General features: G+C 41.4%; 1 protein-coding gene across 2 annotated transcripts in view; it reads left to right on the top strand.

Annotated features, from left to right (window-relative positions):
* Positions 1 to 24,074, top strand: part of INPP4B (inositol polyphosphate-4-phosphatase type II B) — a 1,970,577-nt gene that overhangs the window by 803,331 nt on the left and 1,143,172 nt on the right. For both annotated transcript variants that reach the window (XM_078676858.1, XM_078676856.1), the window contains one exon: positions 20,554 to 20,701. In XM_078676858.1, coding sequence (XP_078532984.1) covers positions 20,554 to 20,701 — 148 coding nt within the window. The remainder of the gene's footprint in view (positions 1 to 20,553; positions 20,702 to 24,074) is intronic.

A 24,074-nucleotide genomic window follows, 5' to 3' on the forward strand; every position in this document is an offset into this window, starting at 1 on the left:
ATCTTCATAGCTGAGTAGCAAATAACAAGAAACCCCTATGCCCTCTACTCCATTGATACTCACAGTCATGTTGACTCTGCCGCGGCACATCTCCATCAAGGTCCATACTTACAGTGAGTTCGTAAGTGCCACGCCAGGTCACCATCCGCTATAGTCACAAATGCCTAGGCGTGTGTGAACATTTGCCCACAAATGCAGTGTCCATCGCCTGCGCCGCACAGGTGGGCACCGAAATTCAGTACCGTGCGTCCACAGTTCGGGTCAGTCATTCCACATCGCTCGTGTCCGCACTTCGATCTTGCTGCTTGCGCCGTTTCAGTTGTTGCCTAACGTAGTCCTGCGCCGCCTGTACTGTTGGTAGTATGACCGGTTTCCCGCCAGTGAAGATTTTGAGTTTCGCCGGGTATAACATTGCATATTCTTGTCCGAGTTCTCTCAGCTTCTTTTTAACTGGAGCGAATTCCTTCCGAGCCAGTTGCACCGCCATGGTATGATCTGGATAGAACTCCAGCATGTTACCTTGATGGGTGACCTTACCCATTTCTCTGGCCAACCTAAGTATCGTGTCGCGGTCTCGGTAGTTGAGTAAGCGGGCTATGACCATGCGTGGGGCGGCACCAGGTTTTGGCACAGGCGCAAGTGAACGGTGTGCCCGTTCGACCAGGAACACGGAAGACAGTTTCTCAGAACCAAATACCTCTTTCACCAACGATTCTATATATGTCTCCATCTTCCCTGTGTTTGTGGATTCCGGCAAGCCCGAAATCCGGACGTTGTTGCGCCTGGACCTGGCTTCCTGGTCCTCCACCTTGGCGCGCAAGCTTTCCACTGTCTTTTCCAGGCCTCCGCAGGACCTGGACATGGCCTGATGATCATCCTCCACTTGCGAGATTCGTTGTTCGGCTTCCGTTATACGCCCGTCGTGCTGTTCAATTTTCGCCGTCATGTTGTCCACTCTTTGCACCACGTTGTCCAGTTTTCCATTCATTTCCTGCAGGCTCTTCTGAATCGCCCTTAGCACCGATTCCATGCCCGTGGCGCCCGATTGTTCCTGGCCCCCTTCCGCCTCTGGGTCTGTCGTGGCCATTTTATCTTGCTTCCGCGCTTCAAATTGGAGCTTAGTTTGTTGTCTGTCTGGTTTCTCCATGTCAATCTGCTGCTTTGGTGTAGTTTGTGCCGATGACAATCTGGGGCTGCTAGCCGTTGTCCCACCGGCCGCGGAGTTGACGCGGTGTGTTTTCGCTGCAGCCCCCCACCGAGCTTTACGTGCAGTCATTAGCCAGCCACGTGCTTTGGAAATATGGCCGATCGTCTTCGTGCCGGGCCGTCTTCTCAGGGCTCCAAACGGCGCTATTATAGTGGCTGCAATGCGTTGGGGGGCCTCCCCTCAGAGCAGGTGTGCAGACCTGACGTGCGTGGCAGAGTTATGGGGTCCGTTCCTCATATGTGCATGCTCCATGCATACCCCTCACCTCCTGGGCAATGCGCAGTCCGCCTCATGACTCTCGTGGGGGCACTGGTATAAGTCGCATTCATTCAGTGTGGTACACGGCGCTATGAGCAGCTGCTTCTGTGTGCCTCTCCTCTCCTCCAACTCACCACGCCGCAGTCGTTCGCCAGCTCAGCACGGAGACCACCGTTCCTTTCGGCGGCGACTCGCAAGCGTTTTTCCCTGTCAGTCCTGTGCGTTCCACCAGCGCCGCCATCTTGCTGTCAGTGGAACGCACCGCCGCACTCTTCAGTCACCGGTCCAGTGCCACTCTCGATCCCCGCGATGCCCCTGATGTGGGTCTGCGTACTTGGGTCTCGCAATGCCGGGGGTGATCTTCGTCCGTATCCGCCAGGCTACTTCATAATCGCCGGGTTACCGGTCACCGTGGGCGGCCATTTTGTGGTGTGGACGAGCAACAGCCGCTAATTCGACTCGGCCAGGCTCGTCCTGCCCATATTCCGCTTCAGCAACACGGGACAATGACGGCGTCCACTTCCGATGTCCAGAACGCTGTTCGTCGCCACTGGAGCTGGGGATCTAAGGGGTTAAAGGCCGCCAATCACGCGACCGTCCGGCGGAGCTGACTTGCTAGCCAGCCATCCCGCAGTGCGCCCTCTAGCGCCCCCCCATAGAGCACATAATGTTAAACCCTCATGTTGGTGAGTGCAACTTTTATTCTAGGTTGGTTAATAACATACATGCAAACATATTAGGTTTATTAAACATTATGGAAGTTTGACTTCACAAGGCTGAACAAAATATTGTTCATTAACCTGCTCCATCAACTCCCTCATCTGGTGATTTTAAAATCACCAAACACCACCCAAAAATGTCACAATTTTTTTTTATATTGAACATGTTTCAGGCTTACTCAGGATTAGTATTTAAACCCTAATTTCATCTATATTTCTCCAACCCTCATATTGAGTTCTACAAAAAAAATTCTAATTCTATTTCCTTTTCTCTTTCCTTATTCAGCTAAGTTGGATCTTTTCCACCTTTATATCCCCAATCCCCAATGAATTTTAAGGTATCTACATTTTGACTTGCACCAACAAAACAAATATTAATCTGAGAATTGTCTCATGAAAAAAAACTAAAAAAACTAAACAAAAATAAATTGATTTTGAAAAATTAGTATATACCCCCTCCTTTTTTTTTTTTTATATATATCTAAAACATGTTTTCTTCGACCTAAGTCATACAACAGAGTTTCTTTCCCAACTAAAACATAGTTTCTTCGACCTAGTCAACTAACAAAATTTCTTCGACCTAGTCAATTTATCTTTCAATTACAGGTGGAAATATTATAAAGGACTTTCTTGACGACTTAATTTTCTCATTTGTTTTGACCACTCTCATTTGTTTTCTTCTATTTAATACTTCAATATTTCTTTTTATTTAAAACTTTTCATTTAGCTCTTCTTTACTTTGACTTGAGATCTCATGTACTTGGTTTACAATTTTATTCTCCAACTGGCATTGTAGACTTTTAACTCCTATTGTTCTGTTAACTTTGCTATTTACTAATCTGTATATCATATTTTCATTTCTCTCAGTTTTCCAAGTTCTCTTTTTCGGCTTATTTACATAATCATCATTGTCACTAGTTTCATATTCTGTGTCTTCAGCCGATTTTCTTTTTCTACTGAATAATTTCATTATTTCAGTTTTCTTCTTTGATTCAGGATCTTCTCTAATCAGCAGTTTTACTTCTCTGTTTGGAACATCATCCTTATAGCTGGTACTTGGTAATTCGTCTTCTTCTTCATCTTCAATTACCTTCAACTTCCCAGTTTCAGAACTCTTGTTCCTACTTTCAGAGTCTTCAATCTGCTTTTCGATACCCTCCTGAATTTGTTCTTGAAATTCTTGAATCTCCTGATCACATTCTTCTTTATCTTCTGCTATTTGATCCAGCAAAATTTCAGTATTCTCATCTTCAGAATCTTTTTTTTCTTCTAACTTAGAATCTTTTTCTGCTTCTTTTTCTGGCAGATCTTCATCATTTTCTGAGTCTACTGTCATAATTTCCAAGTATTTTTTATTCAAGGCTTGTTTTCCAATTAAACTCCCCAGATGTCGATCTTCCTGTCGATCTTCAGGATCTGTATTTCTTTCATGTTCTTCTTCAGAATCAGAATCAGCAGTGGTATCACTATCCTCATCAGGATTATCAGGAGGTGGTACACCAATAACGTGACTTGCATGGACCCACCTTTTTAGGCCTTTGCATTTAACTGCATTTGTTGTGATTAGAATCACCTGTCTTGCTTTCTGCCACTTGGGTACTAGACAATTTCTTCTTCTATACACTTTTGTTTTGACCCAATCACCTGGGATCAAATCATGTCCTTGTTCTCTTTTCTTTATGATCACTTCAGTTCCCACTTCATTTAGTACAGAAGTTACCACACCTGACAAGTTCTTACAAAAGTCTAAGATAACACTGTCATTTATACTTAGTAACTTGTTTGCTGGAACAAAATCTTGTCTCATGATCTTTCCCATTAATTTTTCTTGAGGACTCAAACCTGTCTTGTCAGGTATGTTTCTTACAGCACTCAACACAAGTGGCAAGGCTTTTGTCCACTTCATACCTGTTGTTTCACACAATTTTGTAAGTCTATCCTTAATACTGTTTTTTATTTGTTCAACAATTTCTGATGCTTCTGGTCTGTATGCACAATACAGTTTTTGTTCAAAACCAAATGCTTCACAAATCATCTGCATTAATTATTTTTCAATCCGTGTTCCATTGTTAGTTTCTACAGTCATCGGAAAGCCAAAACGCGGAATAATCTCGTGCAAAAGCAACTTTGCCACAGTAATTTTGTCATTCTTTCTTGTTGGAAAAGCTTCTATCCAATTTGAAAATAAACAAATGATAACCAGGACATATTTCAATTTGTTTTGTTGGGGCATTTCAATGAAATCTACCCGTATTCTTGTAAATGGACCACCCTCCTGGCCTATTGTTTCCAAACTCTCATTTCTCTTTTGATCTTGTTTGTTTTTCTGACATGTCAGACATCTTTGAAAAAGTGACTCCACAACTAATCCGAACTTTGGATTGTACCATGTCTTTCTGAACATTTTCATTGTCATCTCGATCTACATGACCCTCCCCATGATACATTTGAGCCATATTTGAAATGATACTATTTGGCATGACCAATCTGTCATCTTTGTGAACCCAAATCTTATCTCCTTCTCTTTGTTCACAGCCCTGTCTCAGCCATCCAATTTTCTCCTCATCATCTGCCTTGTCTTGTAATTGTTTTAATTCTTGCCTTGTCTTAATTACAAATATTAATATGAGAGTACTTGAAACATGTTCACTGAATTTTTCCCGATTCATTGCAACCCTCTCTTGAGCACATAACTTAGCACTGGTACTTGCGTACGCATTGCCTTTTGCATTTTTTCTTCATTTCCAACACACTTCACTACCGCTAATTGGTCAAGAAGCTCAATTCCATTTATTAACCTTTTTATCAAAATAGCATTTCTTATAGGAGATTCTATGGAATTTAAAAAATCTTTTTGTGACCATAATTGATCATAATCATGCATTATGTTATATCCAAATTTACTATCAGTTATTATAGTAATTTTTAGTTTTTCACTCATCTCACATGCACGAATCAAAGCAATTAATTCCGCTACTTGAGCTGAACTAACTCCTTTGAGACAAGATGCTTCAACCACTTCTGTAATCGTACATACTGAGTAAGCTGCACTCAATATATCATCATCTGTTTTCAGACATAATCCCTTCACAAATAACACATAATCAGATTCTAGTAAAGGAACACCCTTAATGTCTTGTCTGGGCTTTTTGTAAAATTCTAATACATCTTGACATTCATGATCATTTGTCATGTTTGTTTTAATCTGTGGATCAATTTCATCTATTACTTTGATGTTTTCACTTAAAAGACCATCAGATTCATTCCAAGATACTGGAAGTACATGTATTCCTTGTGGACTGTTTTCCTGTTCTTTATTTAATCCTGTATCTGTATTATCTGTCTGCTTATTAACATAATTTGGCAATGGTGGAGGAATCTCATTCTGCTGAATCACCCCCAGTCGCTGTATTTGTAGCTGTTCATTCAGCTCATTTATCTCCATCTCCTTTTTCTTTGACCATTTTGTTTTCCATTTATTCAGATTACCCCATTTTCTCAAAATCCATATTAATTCTTTTATATGGGCAATTTTACCTGATTTGTTCAGGCTTTCAATGTTCTTTTCAGTAAAATTCATTCTGTGCCACCCTCAGGTATGACAAATTCCTCCAAAGTGTGGCATATTTTTGTCCCGGAATGCACTTTTTGTCAAACTCCAAAATAGAGAAAATCTTCCCTGGAGCGTATGGTCTGGCTAACCCAACTTACAGCTGTGGCTAATTTTCCTTAACACTCCCCTTGTAGGCCCTCTGTTAATACAATTACTGGGGCTCCCATATGGCTGAGGGTGCAGGAAGTGGCAGTGGACCTGGATCATTCCCTCTTTGAAGATCACTTTGGCTACCCAGCGCCCTTCTTGTCCTGTGCTTGGCAGCAGTAGTTCTAATACCACCAGATGTCTTCTTTGGCTCAGCCTGTCAAAGGCTGGCCAATCAGGAGAGGCTGCTAGAATGCTAGATTTTGGCACAACAGAAAAGCAAGTCCTATAATTTATTTTCTGTCATAGTTATAATAAATCTAACCTTGGCAAGTTGTTGAATTTATTCTATTATTTAGACACTTTGAAGTATTATTTTAGCTCTCTCCTATAAATAGTTCGACGTTATTTGTTAGTCTATGGAGCTAATGCATTACAATGGGGAAAAAAAAATTGGCAGTTTTTCCCTCACCTTTACGGGCCTATTGGTTTTAACAAATCCTTTTCACAATAAATAAGACAGACCCTAACTCCTTTGTCATAACATTTTATAGAAAATAAATCAGAATGATGACATCAAAGCTAACTTTTGCCAGTGATCCTATTAGTCCTTTTGCATGTATTACTAGCTTGCCATCATAACCAACAAAGGCTTAATGTATTGAGCTCAAGCTGTCCCACAAGACAGCCATCAAGATCACAATAATAACATTACAAAAATGTACAAATTACAGCTGTCAAAACAATACAAAATGCCTCAATGGGGGCCTAATAAGGATTATTGTAGAGCATATTTTCTATCCGCAGTGTTTGTTCGAATGGCTAACTAAAATCCTTGCCTAAGACAGGATTCTGAGATATTCCATATAACAAAACACCTGCATACTAGCATTAGAACCGTATAATAGCAATCCCCCTTTAAAGCCAAATGCCTTTAAATATACTCTTTAAAATATGTATGCTAGACCTACTGCCATTGTCATAACGTTTCCCAATGAACCAATGCAGACTATAGTCTTTACTATTGACTTATCTTATCACTATAACCAACACATGCATATTGAATTCCACATGAACTGGCAGCCATCAGGCATATAGTTATAACATTGCAAATATGTATACATTTATAGTTGACAAATCAATATAGAGGCCCTCTCAAAAGGGTGTAACAAGGATTCTGGTGAAAATCCTCTACCCCCAGTGTTTGTCAAAAGTGGTGACCAACAACAAATCCCTTGCCTACCAATGTATCCTGTAAGATTTCAAGTAACAAAATATGTATCTACAGTCTGTAGCACAGTGCAATAACATACCACTGATGCCTATTACCTTTTACATACCTTTTTAAAAATAAATAATCCAGGCATCCTGCCTTTGACATAAATGTTCTTAATAAACAGATTAAATGTATGGCGTCAGATAAAACCTATCCTAGTGAATCATTCAGGCATGTAGCCTTTATCATTAACTTTTTATTGTATCCAATTTAGGCCTACTGTATTGAGCTTACGTTTTCCCACCAGGCATGCAGTCATAAAAATATATTATATAAAATTACAGTCGCCAGAACAAAATACTTTATCTCCTAAGTGGGCCTGACGAGGGTAATCTGAATGCAAGTCTTCTGTGCCTACAGTATGTCACAGAGGGTAGCCAATCACAGCATCTTTGCCTACTAAGGTAATTTGACTCTTCAGGTTACAAAATATCTGACTGCTGGTTATTAAACAGAGTAGGAACAGTCCATCCTTAAATGTTTATTACCTGCAATGTATGCTTTTCACAAAAAACATGTCTGGCCTACTGCCTTTATCATAACTGGTCGTGTTTTTCCTAACCTCTTATTGGTCACACTGTGTAGAGGAGGTGTCTTATAATTAACTAATTGGTACATTACGTCTACCCTCCCGTCCTATCCAAGTGGTATGTACCATGCCTTTGTTGTGTGAACATTCCACAGCTGACTCCAGCTGACTGGAACCTGTGGTAGTAGAGAGATGAAATAAAGACTCCTCTTGTACATACCAGTGTCATCTCACCTTGTAATAATATCATTTCTAGAGGTCTTACAACTTTCTGTCAATCCATTGCAGAACAAAAAAGACTGAAAAATAGTTGATAAACTGAGCTCTTTCTCAATAAACCTTAGACCTAATGTTTGTGTGTGGTCTTACTCATTGGATCTACAGCGCAAAATAATTTGTGGTGAGACCATTCAGTGATACACCCTTTGGTGATCTTTTTTAGTGGTTCTAATACAGATCTGAGTGGAAACTGGAGATCTTAGTCTGAACCAATATTACAAATAATGTGGTAAAACTGAATACAGTTTTACCCCACTCAGTTTTCAGGGGTCACATTTTGCTAAGTGAAACTGCATGCCCAAAGAGCAGCCTCGAATTTGAGAATTACCTACTGAAATCATGCGTTTACACCAATATCTCTAGTAATGCCCCATTACATCTGTAAAATGTTGGAGTTCCATAAAAATATTGCATCCCACAATTAGTGATCCCTGTGGTGTCTGCAGATCTTTGTATTACGTTAATGCATCCGGAGATTTGTCCATCTCAAAATGAGATCCTACAAAGGGATTGTTAATGCCCAAAAAAGTCAAGCACATTGGATCTGATGCAAGGAAACAAAATCAACTGACTTTATAGTTATCCTTTGAGATCTACTTCCAGAGGAAGCAAGAACATCTCAGCTCCTCTTGTCTAATTTACAAAAATATCGCTAGAACTCTGGTCAAGGTACCAGCTATCTGTTTTAGAAGGATCAAGGCAATACATGAGGTACCAACAAGTAATTAAATCTATAGCTTGCCAACTTAAAAAGATGGACTTTCAGCATTGGATAACTCTGGATGAAGGCAATGTACACAATCAATAATATATTTGTATGGCTTATATGAAAGGTGGGGATATCACATGGTGTTAAGGAGGGCAAACAAGGCCCAGTTAACTTTGTATATTTTCTGGAAAGGAAATAACCGAGAACTATAAAAATGTTTGGGAAGTACTAGAAACCAAAGTAGAATAGGATTTCCCTCAAGCTTCATATCAACACCCCAAAAAACCTCAAGCATTATATGAGCCAATGAATATGTCATTTTTAATACAAACCTAAATAAATCATAGTAAATCCCATTCTCTCTCCAGTCAAAACCAGCGCAATCTCGACTTCAGTTGTACCAGTAATTTTCTTTTGACCATTCCAAATTGCAGGAAATGTCAAAGCATCAATCAGTCAGGATTTATAGAGCATGGCAAATCCCCCTCAAGGCTATCCATGCGCTACGTTCTTCTTGGGGCAGTCGAAGAGCTAGGTCTTGAATCCCTTTCTGAATTCCGGGAGGGAGGGTGATGTTCCGAGGTAAAGAGGGAGGTTGTTCCAGGACTTGGCGGCGAGGTAGGAGCTCTGCTCTGCTGTGGCTTCGGCATATGCAGGAAGTGTGTGCGAGGGTGAGGGATGCAGAGCAGACATGTCTGGAGGGTTGGTGGAAGTTCAGGCAGTGGGTGATATATGGTGGTCCTTGGTCAAAGAGGGGCTGTAGGTGTGTGTCAGCATCTTGAATTGGTATCTTTTCTGCATGGGGAGCCAATGGAGGTTTCTGAGGTGGGGGTGATGTGGGTCCATTTGAGGAGGCTGAAGATGAGGCTGGCAGCAGAGTTCTGTATCGTCTGGAGTCTCTTCAGGAGTCAGGTGGTGATTCCTGCATAGTGCGCGTTGCCGAAGTCCAGGTGGCTGGTAACGAGGGCTTGAGTGACAGTTTTCCTGTGGCTGATGGAGAGCCATCTGAAGATCTGTTGGAGCATGCAAAGGGTGTGGAAGCAGGTGGAGGATACTGCATTGATCTGGCGTTTTATGGTGAGTATGCTGTCCAAGATGATGCCAAAGTTGTCGGCGTTGTTCACCAGGTGTTGTTCCACTGGGAGGTGGTGATCCCAAAAATTAGCACTTCCGTTTTGTCTGTGTTGAACTTCAGGCTCTTGATCTTCATCCAGTCAGCGACATTTGTCATGCAGTTGTGGAAGTTGTTCTAATTTGGTGGAGGGGCCGTCTGAGACCGAGAGGATGAGCTGGGTGTCATCTGCGTAGGAAATGATGCTGAGGCCATGGGTTCTGACAATATTGGCCAGTGGTGTCAAGTAACTGTCGAATAAGGTGGGGCTGAGAGATGAACCTTGAGGGATGCATCCATCTTCTTATCTCTGCCTAGCATGTATGTTGTAGTGGTTTAGTCATTAGGTGGCTAATCTTTGAAGCCAGAGAACTTGTTTCTATTCTTGACTTTGGCAATTGAAAACCATTTTTGAACCTTGGTAAATGATTTCATCTCCATGTGCCTGAAATTGTAAATATGTGTAACGTAATGTAAAATAAGTGTGGAAATGTTGTAATGCATGTTATGTTATATGCACTATGTGAGAAAGTGAATCATTAATTGGGTTGGATGTCAGTCCACTGCAATTAAATTGCCAATCTTTTTGTAAGGTCCAGTGAAGGCTTCGGTAATTTAAAACTGAGCCCAACCCCTGGCAGCTTTACTAAATAGCATACAGGCTTAATTGAAGAAAATGTGTAAAGCATTTAGAAGTAGTTAAAAACAGGTAAAAATATCGAAAACACAACACAAAAAAAGTTCCTGTCCAATTTATGGGCATAAAGAATATTTTATTGAACCAAATGACAGAAAAATAACAAATAAGGGGAACCAGAGATATTAATTTTTTTAATTTTAGATAAAAATAGCACCCAATTGCTCAAAAAGCACAATGTGGGAACCATGGGGAATTGGTCATGCTAGACTATGATAAGGTTAAGGTTTACAGCTGACTGCGTTAGATCGTGGGTCCAATATAGAGACCAGGTCTACCCCAGTCATAGATTTTACCTTCTTCTGAAATGAAAGTCAAACATTCTCAGTGAAGAAAGGCAAGAGGATGTGACTGAGACCATTTCTACAGCCAATAGCTGTTGTGTGACATCCCGGTGAAGCTGTTGACTTTTAACAGGAAAGTTTTAGTTGGAGAAATTAAAAATTCACCCCTAAGGATGGTCTGTCCCCAGTAGGAAACTTTTAGCGCCTGTGCCTGGTGAAGATGTCTACTTTCAGGATTAGTCTATTCTGGAGCTTAGAGTCATGGAGTGGGACAAAGCTGCAAGCTGTAGCTGAATAGTGACCAACAAGGCCGGATACCCACTCTGTGACAGCCTGCTGACATGGATTTGCTGCTGCAGAAACACTCCAAACTAGAGCAACCTGAATGTTTGGCCCAGCTGCAACGCATCTTCATCAGATAGACTTGGCAGGTCTGTCCCGGTTTTCTGTCAGTTCTCCAGGCAAAAAATCCTTGAAATACTTTGAAGTCACAGCTTATTGAGTTAACAGGAGGACTATACTCTGACACCAGCCATGGGTTCCAGGAACAGCACTTGAGGGTCAGAACTCACTTCACAGACGCAACATGCAGAGTCCGGGGCAGGTCCAGTTGGATCAGGACAGCTTGGCTCTTCAGAAAAGTGGTCTTCTTGCAGCATTTTTATCCCTGTAGCTTACTAAGTCAGTCAACTGAACCTTGGAGTCTACCTCTTGGTCCTGGGGATAGGTGGGAGCAGGTCCAGCCCTTGGGGTTCTCCTAACAGGTTACAACAGCAAGTGTAGTCCTTCTTCTAGCTTTCACAAGTCTAGCAGAATTCTGAATAGGGTATGAAAAGGAGACATGTATGGCCAGTGCCAGCCTGTGGGTTAAGGAAACCTATAGCCACTCCCAAACCAATGGTAAAAATGTTTCCAGGGGTGGCCTTGCACCCTTTTGCATCGCTTCCTGTGTGTTTTACTGTAAGCTATGCCACGTTGATCTTCTTGACTTAAACCCAACATGGCAGAGCCTTTCTTCCCCTCTGCAGGACACCCTGTGCTTATTCAGTGGTGTGGCTATGATAATGGGCAAAGCGTCCCTTATGGTTACTCAAAACTGGTTCTGGGGACAGCTCCTCACCCACTGGGATTGGATCCCGGCAGGCTAGCAGGACAATAGAAGGGGCAGGTCCAGGTGTGACCTAGATTTGCCCACAACTGGGAAAGTAGCCTTCGAAGTCAATCAAACATCCTGGGCAAGTCCAGATGGCCAGCCCATAAGGGGAAGGCCAACCCTTCTCTCGTTGTCTCAGCTCTGGGAGTGACTCCACACTTAATCAAGAAGACATTCAGGTCATGGGTGACAATGAACACAGGTAGAAATGCCCATTTGTCTCAGGCAATAAGATTACAACTTTTTAAAGATGTCATTTTCAAAATATTAATATAAAATCAGACTTGACCATTACGTTGGATTTAAAATTACTAATAAAATTAGTAATTGAATTATTTTTTCAGCTATTCCCAAACTGATGTTAAGCATTATAAGTTGTTATAATGTAACCAAAGGCTTTCATATAGGGGAGCGAGGCTTGCCCCAATGAAAACGTCTTTGGAAGTTTTTCACTGTTAGGACATTTAAAACATAGAATGTACATGCTCTACTTTTTAAATACCATGCACTCTGTCCTAGGGGCATTAAGGGCCTACCATATGGGTGAGTTTTAAGTATTAAAAGGAAGGTTTAGTCCAGGCACCAGGTTTAGTTTGCCAGGTCGAATTGGCCGTTTTCAAACTGCTTACCCAGGCTGCAGGGGCAGGCCTGGAACCATGTTTTGGATTGTTACGTTACAGGTGGCACAATATGTGCTACTGTCCTCTGGTGACATTTAACTTACAGGCTCAGGGTACTCTTTTGTAACATATAGTAGGGACTTGTAGGTAAGTTAAATATGCCAATCATGAGTGTAGTCAATTTGTCCATGTTTGGAGATCTGAGAACATGCACTGGGGCCTGATTAGCTGATCACTAGATGAAACAGAGCCTAATGTCTTATTATTTCATTCTCTTGGCCATGCTTAATGAGCCCAACAATTGATGCTACAGGAAAGTATTTCATCAGAATCCCATCTTTTCACACCAGAGCTCGGTTACCATGAGTTGCACTCATTTCCATCTCATGCTGCTCAGAAGAATCCACCCATCGCTTCAGATGAAATATCTCATTGATCTCACTAAGCAACTGGTACTATCTTATTTGGATTATTGTGCAAGTTTGCTATGTTTCCTTAGATGCCAGCTGAAGTAGGGTTCAAAATAACCAGCTCCCCACTTTACAAAGAAAAGGATCAGTTTTGAGTGGAAAAATGTGATGTATTCTATTGCATTTTGGGATGTTTCCTGTTACAAAAACTAGGCCTGTCCACACAAGTGAAGTACCAATTTTATCAGGAGATGTGGGGTAATGCTGGGTGGAAGAAGTGTGTGGCTCACAGCAGTTTCAAGAACTTTACATCACAGAAATATGAGTAGAATGTGCTTTTTCTTTTAGTCACAGTTTGAGGTTTGCAAGGGATTCTGGGTATAAAAACCTGGTGAGACTCACACAAGTCACCACTCCCTGGATTCCTTGTGGTGTCTGGTTTTTAAAAATTTGCAAGTTTGCTAGGTTTTCCTAGGTGCTGGCTGACCAAGGCCAAAAATCCACAGCTACCCACTTTGCAAAAAAAGGGTTCGTTTTGAGTGGAAAAATGTGATTTATCCATATTGTATTTTGAGCCATTTCCTGTCATGCACACTAGGCCTATCCACACAACAAAAGGTACAATTTTTATCAGAAGACAGGTGGGAGCATAGAATAGTAGAACATTTGTTATTACCAATTGGATTTCGCTGCATTTATGCCTTCCAAATGTACGCCAGTGATTAAGAAAGAAGGCATTTTGAAAATTGTATGCAAGTATGGGTACCCACTAATTCAGATATGTACAAAAAGCCACTGCTTATAAACTCCATATCTTGCGCCAATTTCAGAAATACATACATTTCCTTGATACCCATTTTTCACTCTACATATGTCACCATATAAATTGGTCTATACATAGTACACAAATAAAAATCACTGTACGTTGCAGCTCAGTTGTTGGCTTTGGGTACATTGGGTCCTTGGCGAATCTACAAACCCTATATATCCCTACAGCCAGAAGGGTCTAGCATATGTAGTGGTACATGCTTTTGTACATCAGAAGTCATTACAAAAAGTTACAGATGAGACGTATTCCAAAATGGCCTTTTTTCCTACTCATGTTGAATATTTCTTTATTTCAGCAGTTAGTTTCTTTGGGAAAACATTGAGGGATCTACATATATGACCCCTTTATGATTTCAGAATATCTGCTTTTCAGAAATCTAGAGCCTTCCTGGATCACCCATGGGTTCCACACTGGTTTTCACCACAAACTGGAAGTAGGCGGAGAGCACAAAAAATAGGAATAAATGGCTACCTCTTTGAAAAATGTGAATAACCGTGGAAATTAAAACATTTTTTTTATTCACCTCTGTTTGTTTGTGAAAGATGGGAAGATGGTGACTTTAATACAGCAGACCGTTCATTGATGCCATTTTTAGAAAAAAAACACAGGCACTTGTATCTGGAGTAAAGGTGAATAGGTGAAAAAGTTTTTTATTGTCTCAGTTAATTAAAACCATAATAATACATTTTATAAAATCAACTACTCATTAAAAAATTCCTTTTGCATGGATATGTTCTCTATTAATTCATTCTAAACATTCTGAATCTGGTGCAAGAATTTGTTGTTTAAAAACAGTTAAGCAATCCATGTAGTTTATAGTTCCAAGAGTTCTGATATTTATACGTTATTAAGTTCAAAAGAGCCCTCTCACAAAACTACCGCAGTTATGTTGTCCTTAACGCTTGGGCATGAGCCACAAGGAACTTTAATAATAAGCAGTTCAGACGGGTGTCTGTTGGGTTCAAAATTGACATAATCGCCGATCTACACGTTCTTATGCCTCGTTCGTTCATTGCCTTTTTTAGAAAGACTGCTCGTGCTTGGGCTAAATTCGAGCAGATACAAACTAGATGGATAAAGTCCTCCTTGCTGCTCCCACATAGTCTACAGGTTTTGGGTCCGTCATGCACCCAAATTGGTTGGTCCATGGTTGATGGAAGATTTCCCAGACGGAGCCCCATTAATTTTTGTTTTCTGTAAGCTGGGAATGTAATTGTTAGGTATGGGGCTGCAGTAAGAGTTTTTTAGTTTGATATGACCATCCAAGCATGTTTTCTCGTGCTGAACGTGGATTTGTCAAGTAGAAGAGAATAGAATTTTGTTGATTTGTTTATGGCTTGTTTGAGCGCTGGGTACGGCAGATTGAGTTCCCAGAGATTTCTTGTTCCAGTCTCGGTTATGGCCTTCTCAAGGTACTGGTTGTGTGGGGATTTAACATCATCTTTTATTTCTTCCCACAGTGCTTGGTGCAATTCTGAGGTTGCCATGTTCTGTTTCAAGCTGTACCAGTACTTTATGCTTGCGTACTTTCTTCCCACTATTTAATTTATTATTCCAAATTCTAATCTCGTCTGAGCTGGTGAAGCTCCCCGTTGAATTTGGAAGGTGTATTTAAAGATGGCTGTCTGCATTTTGTTGAGCAGTTCCGCGTCTTTCCCGTGCAGTCCCACACTGCCGTATGATAGGGTGGGAAGCACTTTTGCTTTTATCGTTGCCAATAGAGGTTTATATGATAGCCCCGTAAGCTTTTTGGCTAAGGATCTAAAAGCAAATGACAGTGAGTTTGCTCTCTGGGCGATGTACGTCTTTTGTTGCTGGTGGTTATGTCGATTATCAAAGTAGAAGCCCGAGTACTTGTAGTTGGTCACGGCCTCTATTTTTGTTCCCTCCAGTTGGATGTGTGGGTTGACTGATCGTCGTCTGGTGATGACCATTGTTTTTGTTTTTGTTGTATTTATCTCCAGATTGTTATTTGTTATAAATTCCGCCAGCCCTACTAGTGACCTTTGAAGGCCAATCTTCGTTAGGCTCAACAATACCACGTCGTCTGCGTAGGATAGATGAGTTAGGGATAAAGAGCCTAGTTTGGGTGGGTGGGATGAGATCTTGTTTAGGGTTGGGGCTAAGTCTGCCATAAAAAGATTGAAAAGATGCGGTGCCAGAACACAGCCCTGCTTGAGGCCTTTACTGGTGTTGATTTGTCTTGAGAGCCGTGTTCCGTTCCCCAATTTTTCTTCCATCCAAGTGTTGGAATAAAGGAGTAGTATTCCTCTCAGTGTTTTGTCTGGGATGTTCCAGCTGCGCAGTTTTCTCCATAAGATGTTATGATCTACGCTATCGAAGGCCGCCTTTAAGTCGATGAAACAAAGGTGGAGGGGCTGTTTTTTCCATAGGTATTTGTCGGCTAACACTGAGAGAGACAGGATGTTTGTCATCGTCTCGGTCCCTTTCCTGAAGCCTGTTTGATTGGGCGGTATTCTCTTTGTGGCATCAGACCAGTTTGTTAGATCTTCCAGGATTAGGGATGCAAAGTACTTCGCCTCCACATCCAGGAGGGCGATTAGTCTGTAGTTTGCTGGGGATGTTCTGTCTCCTCCTTTGAAGATGGGTGAAATTATGGAACCCTGCCAGCTCGATGGAATTTGATTAACCCTTTCTATTTCGTCAAATAGTTTTTTTAATTTTCCGCTCCAAAAGTCCGGTCAGTTTTAAAGATTATCGGTGGTATCCCGTTCGGCCCTGGAGCTCCACTGCCACGAGTATTCCTTAGAATTATCCTTATGTCTTCTTCACAAAACCTTGTGTGTTTGCGCTTATTTGTTGTCTCCTTCATCTCCCGTGGCTGAACCATGCCACAATGGAGCTTTGTTATAAGGAGATCCCCTTCTGATGATTGGTTTACTCTGCATTCTTCCTTCGGATGTTGTATTTGCCTGCGACAGATTTTGAGTTCGCCACTGGAAACGGTGCTATCTTTTCTTTGTTTGTCCCCTTTGTTAGTGTTTTGTTGGTTTACTTCTGTACTGGGCTGGTCAGGTGTTACTTGCGAGAACCTCTGTGTTAATAACGCGGCCCAATCCGCTTCTTGGACGTTAGATGTTATTGGGTTTGAGTGATGGTTTAAACTGTTTATAATCCTCCGGAATGCGTTTGAGTTGGTGTTCTTTGCTGTACATAATAGTCTTGCCCTGAAGTCATCCTTCAGAGATCTTTTATGTTCCCACATTTTCTTTTTTTACTCTTTCTTAAAGTTCTGTCTTTGAGCCCAATCTTTTGGGGACGTGGTTGTCTTTTTTAATGCTCTGCGTTTCTCCTTATTTCTGTTTTGAGCTTTACCAGGTTCTTTGGCAGTGAGGTTTTATGAATTGGGGGCCGTGGTTTTTTTGTGATGGACTTAGTTGTTGTTAACTTTTTCGTAAAGTCCTCCCATTTTTGTATTTGGTTGCCTGTAGTTGTTTCACTTTCCATTATTAATCTCTTTACATTTGCCTGCAACTCATCGATGTTGGTCGTTGTCTAATTGAGTCGTTTCAGGTTAGTGGTAGAGGAGCTATCTCCCACTGACTTGAGGCTACGGTGTTTGGTGAGTTTTAGATTAAAGTAAGTGTGCTGGTATGAATGATCGCTTTTTGATGTGTATTCAATTGAAAATTGCTGGACGAATTGCAGTAATGGAAGTGAGACTGCTGTATAATCGAGTCTTGAGGTGGTCAAGGTTCCTAAATCGGTGTACTGCGGTGGATTATCACCTGGAGTTCTTCCGTTGAGGAACCGCAGCCCAAGAAATTCCAAGGTTGTTACTAATTGTTGACCGATTGGATCGAAGCGCTCTGTTTTAAGCTGGCTTTGTGATTTAACATTCCAAAATTCATTGGCAGCACTTAGCATCTCATCCTCCTCTGGTGTAAAGATTAAATTTGAGTTAAAGTCACCTGTTAGGATGACTTCCCAGGTGGGGTTATTATTTTGGATGTCCCTAATTGTGGATACTAGCTCATCCAGCTGGGCTTGTTTCTCTTTCACCTTTGGAGGTGCATAGAAATTAACCAATAGTACCGGAACTGCTCTCCCAGGTAGAGATAGTTGTATTAATTGCGTGTTTGGCCCTTGCGGTGCTATTTGTTCTGATTTGATGTTGATATCCGACGAGATATAAACTGATAGTCCCCCTTTTGGGCGGCCATAGGTGAAATTTTTTCTCGCAGGAATGCTAAAGTGTGTATACCCAACAAGGGGTAGCCCCTCGAGTGCCCAAGTTTCTTTAAGAGCGATGATATCACATGCAGTCCAGTTGTGGGGGAGTAGGCCATCTTCCAGCCACTTCCTGGACCCGGCTATGTTCCAGGACAATAGATGGAGGATCTCCTGGCTGTTATCCTTTTCGAGTTTTTTGGATGGTCAGTTATTCTTCTGTTTGTTCAATGTGTCTGTTAGAGCGCGCCAATAATTGGCGTCATCTTTGGGGTTTGGTTGTTTACCTGTATTGAATAGTGGATGGATTGCCGGGGTGGGCTATTCCCTCTTGCGTTCCGTAGTACTGAAACTGCCTGGGCTTTTTGTTCTAGCAGATTTTCTTTTTTTTTCTTTTTCCGCCAGTGGTTCTTCTAGAGGGCCTGGATAGCGTGATTTTGCCTGCCTGGAGAGCCTTATGCCCCATGAGTCGAATCTCTCTCTAAAGGATAGTATTAACTGAGTGATCTCTGCCTGTATCTGGAGTACCTTATTCCTATTTTTCCCAAAAACTTAAACATTAGCTATAATTAGCATTTTGCCTACTTTCTCGGTCCACTCCTGAGAAATTCGCAAACCCTGGCTACCTTTACAATCCCAGGATTTCAAAAAAATAGGAGGTAAATTTGGCATGGATACCTTATATGGAAAAAAGATTGGCAGCCCTAAGCATGAACTGCCCCAAATAGCCAAAAAAGGGTTCATCATTTGGGAGGGGGACGGGGGGGGGAGGGGCAGCAGTAAAGGGATTAAAGGATAACCATATTGCTGTCTGAAAGGTCTCAAACGTTGAAAGTGGCTTTCTTCTTATACACAAAAGGAATCAGTGTTGATTCTTTTCAGTATCTTTATTGTAGTTCTGGCAAATGTCTTTTCAGCTGTATCCCCAACTACCAGATGTTACCTAAGAACATTCAGAGTCATATTCGAGTATCGATCCAGCATCAATCAGTGATCGGTTATCTATTACATTCAAATGGGCCCTTAATACACAATAAAACACCCCAACATGAACATCCGCTGAACTGCGCTGAAATTATTTAGTCCCAAACGACTAAACAAAATCAGTGTTTTATTATACAGGCTCGTATGTATCAATTCTAAATAACTAACCAAGCCTGCATACCAACTTCTTTCCTTTGGTCGATGCACCTAAAGTTGATGGTAATAATGATAACTATCTATCTATATATCTATCTATAACTAACCACAAACACTGTGTAAAGTTCATTCTTTTTATCACCAAATAATGTAAGTATAATAGCTCATACATGTCCTCTCAAAACTGAATTATGGCAATGCCATACTCACAGGAACTCCAAAACCCCACCTTGACAGCCTTACAACAGTACTCAACATGGCTGCCCGGCTACTTACAGGTGTCAAACGATATGAGCACATTTCTCCGGCCCTCAAGAACCTCAATTGGCTTCCCATTGAAGGAAGATGTGTCTACAAGACTGCTTGCTGCAAAAACAACAATGATGGACAGAATGTGGATCAATGTCACACATTCACCCCAGTCAAAAGATCTGGGCCCAAATCCATCGTTTTTCCACTCCACACCACCCTGGGTTAGACAATGGCGATATGCAAATCAGCGCTGACCCTGTGCCCCATGGGAACAGTCCAGTCCGAACTACAAAAGCCATGTCCTTCCCAGACTGCTTGCATCACCCATAAAGCCCTTCACACCCATAACCCAAACTGCCTAGGTTCCAAACGTTCCAAGGCAGGCAGAGCCAGGTCTCTGATGCCCTCCAACTCACTTCTTCTCATCCCTCTCAAAGAGAATAAGAAATCCTCACAGACTTGCTCATTCTCTGGAAATGCTCCTAGTATCTGAAACACACTCCCTAGAGATCGCCGCTGTAACCCATCCTTTGCTTCAAACGGGACCTTTAATACCTTCTCCTCAACAAATACTTTAATACTTAAACAAACTAAGCTATGCTCCCAACGATTCAGAGAATCCTTTAAGACCATTTAAGGCAGGCATTTGATTGTTTAAGATTCCTCTTTGTCATTCAGATCATAAACTTATTTGGTTACAATGTTCCATAACTACCATGACTGCATAACAATTTACTTGGTATTTGTTTTTGGATTTACATCTATGTTTGATCTGTCTGTGATCTAGTATGTACTTCTATGAAACAACCTGCATTATATGTAAAGCGCTCTGACCTCTTTGAGTCTACCTAGGATTATATAAAACCTATAAATAAATAAATGCTTGGATTAAGGATAGGCCTGCAAGACTCTGTCAGGTGCATTGATTATTGTTCTAAGACCAACACTCATTGTAAAAACTTGTTTTCACCAGCATTGTAAGAAAGATGAAATGTTGTGTTTAAATATAGTTGTTTAGGGAAGCTGAATATCCTGCCAGTGAATTCAGCACTGTGAATTAACGACACAATCAACAGATATGCCTCTTTTCTGTGAAATACCAGCTTTGAAACCTTTAAACTGTCTAAATATTCTATTGCCGTATTTCAGAGTTCACAGTTTAAATCTGTCATTTGATTTTTTCCAATAGTGTTAAAAAACCCTACCTGCAAGTTGTATAGATTCCCCACTTCTGACAACAAATGGATGTGTGTCCGGGAGCAGATGACTGAGAGCATCATGTCTTTCCATATTCCCAAGGAGCTGCTAACCCTCCACATAAAAGAAGACATGAGGAGGTAAGTACCTGTAGGTCCATCTGGAACGACGTACAAGCACTATTTACTGATACCTCGTGGCATTTCAGGGATTGTATTTTATAATCTTCTAAATATATTCCAACATTCAGATGGGTGTCCAAGAATGAATAAATGCAACATTCTAGTGAAGCGTACTTAGTGATTCTCTAGGATAATAAACAGATGCAGACTCACTCTGGACTTGAAAATTAATTTCCAAGAGAAGTAATATTCACTGTGCTTCCTTTCACCAAGAAATTTACTTGAAGGCTGTAGACACTGTCTTCTTCATTGTTCCGCTTTGCCTTTGTGATAGAATTGGAAAGAAGGTAGCTGTTCCAAATATATTTGAGTCAAAAATGCACCCTAGTTCCTGAACTTCCATTGCTGATTGTGGTATATTGGAAGTCGTATCTATACTGGGGTGTTGCAGGGATTCTGCACATATACAGAACTATGCGCAGGAAACCAGGACCTCGGTGTATAGTGGTGTACCAACAACCCACCTCAGTGCCCAGAAACCCAATCAGACAAGCTATAGTGTCTCATTCGTTCTCCGTACTACAGCGAAGCTATCAATGATTAGACATCCTAGAACATGTCACTCCGTCTCTCTCAGGAATCACAGGAACAAGAACACTCTTTTGCTTACTCTCTCATACTTGTCCACAACGTGAGTAATCAGAGACACAGTATAATTTAAAATGTTTATTTTAACTAACGTGCTCTATAATGCAATACACAAGCCAATACTAGCCGCAAAATGCATACGCACAATATATTGAGCATTGCTACAATTCCATAGAATACAAACGGGGATATCATGTTATAAAGATAGTGGAAGAAGGACTAATGTGCCTTACCACCCTCCCAGTGCTAGGAGCTAGTTGATTATAATTATAGAAGACCTCTGGGCTTTGACATGGGGGACCCCATACCTCCGAGTCTAGATGCAAAGGTTTACATCTCCGGACAAGCGCAGCTCCTCTCTTCTGGAAAGGTTTTTCCCAAGTGCCCTAACATGCATGCAATGCAATATTAAAAGCCCTCGATTTTCAGTAGTGCAGCTGTGCTCTCATATTGTGTCTATGTGTGTTGGGCTGACCAAAGCAGATTAACAAGGGACGTTGTTTTTCAACCTTGAACATTATGTGCAGATGAAGACCACTGAGTACAGCAAGAAACGTGAAAGGCAGACAGTTTTCATATGAAAACGCAAAGCAGAGCATTTGCAAAAACAAAGGCATGTAGTAACGTGTGCAAAAGCGGCAGCATGGCCACCAAGCTTATACTAACTTATGCTAACTTAGCAACGTCCGCAGTTAATCCCATATCCTCACTACAGGGGAGCTGACACTTTTACTATTGCAATCAAACTGTTCAGCCCTGTGCCCAACAAAAAACACTGTTCTTCTGAAAGGGGTCTCTTTATCTTCTAGACATACGTTGCAAATGCCAAATCTGTGTGTACATTATGGATACTACTCTGCCTTTACCAGTGACTTTCCTGGACTTATTTAACATGGGGTGAGGCTGGGCTGTCGTGATTGAGCACTGAGGGGACATAACAGTATTTTGAGAATGAAAGGCAGGTAGAATATTGCAAAAATGGCTGGAAAATTGTAAGCATTGTGTTGTCTAATCAAAAGATGTGGAAAGACAGCACTAAAACAATAAAATAGCAAGAGTTTAAAAATAAACATTTGTCAGGCAGAATGGTGTACTGTGAATGTGTACAGTAGATAAAGAATGCCTTTGGAAACCTGGACTCCCAAGTAGGTACTAAAGGTGTACCAGATAACGACCACTGAGTTCTTTTAAACTGCACAAAACAAACTTAAATCTTTAAGCCTGAAAATTGCTACAGTCCCCTGACTCTCTCAATGTATGCCTATTGATAAGTATGGCACCGCCCATGGCAAGGTTGTCAGAGGTCCACTTTTTCTCAGGAGGAACAACCATTTGGTGCTCCAATAATAAGTGTAGTGAGTAGTCCTACTCAGCCGAGGCCCATGCGGGTAAGAGCGGTGGGCCGGTTGGAGTGGGAGTTCGACAGACGAGGGTGAGGGTAAATTAATTATTTATTTAATTTTCCCTCATCATCGTCAGTCAAAATCCCTCCCCCCCACCCGGCCTAACCGCCGCACCGCTCTTACCTGCACGGGCCACGATTGGTCCTACTACAAAATAAAGTGACCATGTCCGTATCCAATTAAAATACAACCAGAACCACATAAAATGACTCGCTATTGCCATATTAGTGTAAAGTAAGGCATCAAGGGAACTCACCTGTTTCCCCAGCGCATACTCCACAGTCAAGATTTGCGGCACCAACATTTTGTATTAAAAAATAATGATGTCTACACACCCGGCAAAAAGCAAAGTAACATTTGACCTCTCTGTGCGTGACTGGATGAACTTTGTCAAGGCATCCCTGATGTGTGAGTGGATCACCTCTTTCAAAAAATCCCTGATGTGTATCCACTCATTTTCCTTGCGTAAGGTCCTTTATAGATTTTCTAGACAATCAGCCAGAACCCCACATTGAAATGTACTACATACCTGTGTCTAGCTCACGCACCAACAACTTCTCAGGTTAGATAAAAAAGCAGTCTGATCCTCATAAACATTATGTCCTCTTTTGAAACAACCCAGGGATTCTTTCAGCTGTCTGAACTCCTCTTAAGATTCTTGAGGTGCTTTCATCTGTAACCCCCCTTTATGCTAGAACCATTCCGTAAAGGTTAAACTCTGAAACCTCCTATAGTGAGCAGGAGTCACAATTCCAGGGCACACTTTCCCCCTTTGCCTTACCAGGTCTTTCATCTTTTTATGTCAGCCAGGATCAACTTGAGGTCGGAGATTTATTTTAACGCTAATTACACATTTGTTTTCACTGTTATTGAACAGATGTTGCCCCATCTGCAACATTGGTGCATTTAATCTATTCGCCTTTTACATTTCCAAGATCGTTAATGGTGTTAAACTGCCTGCATCATGTCTCCACTCTTAATGTCATGACCTTTCCAGCAGTTATTGTTAACTGTCTCAGGGTTCATCTCTGTGGGCAAACTTATGGTTTTTGGTTTATTGTTTATCTACTAAGGTATGCTACAAGGGACAATGTTTTCTCAAAGTGATTTTCAATATTCTTTAATGTGTCCCACAAGCTTGGCTATTCTCCGTTCGCCTCTTGTGATTTCACAGTGAGTAACTCTCTGTTCCATCCATGCCTAGGTGAGCCTTAAAGCTACACCTGCTTGAGATAGAGTTGTTTATTCCTTCTCTTTCCTTTCTGCATTGGTTGTGTGGTTTGATTAAATCTACCACTTTCACACTACTATCACTATCCCCTTTCTTTCACTGAATATTC

This window comes from Lissotriton helveticus, chromosome 2_1, assembly GCF_964261635.1.
Source record: "Lissotriton helveticus chromosome 2_1, aLisHel1.1, whole genome shotgun sequence".
Lineage (NCBI taxonomy): Eukaryota > Metazoa > Chordata > Amphibia > Caudata > Salamandridae > Lissotriton > Lissotriton helveticus.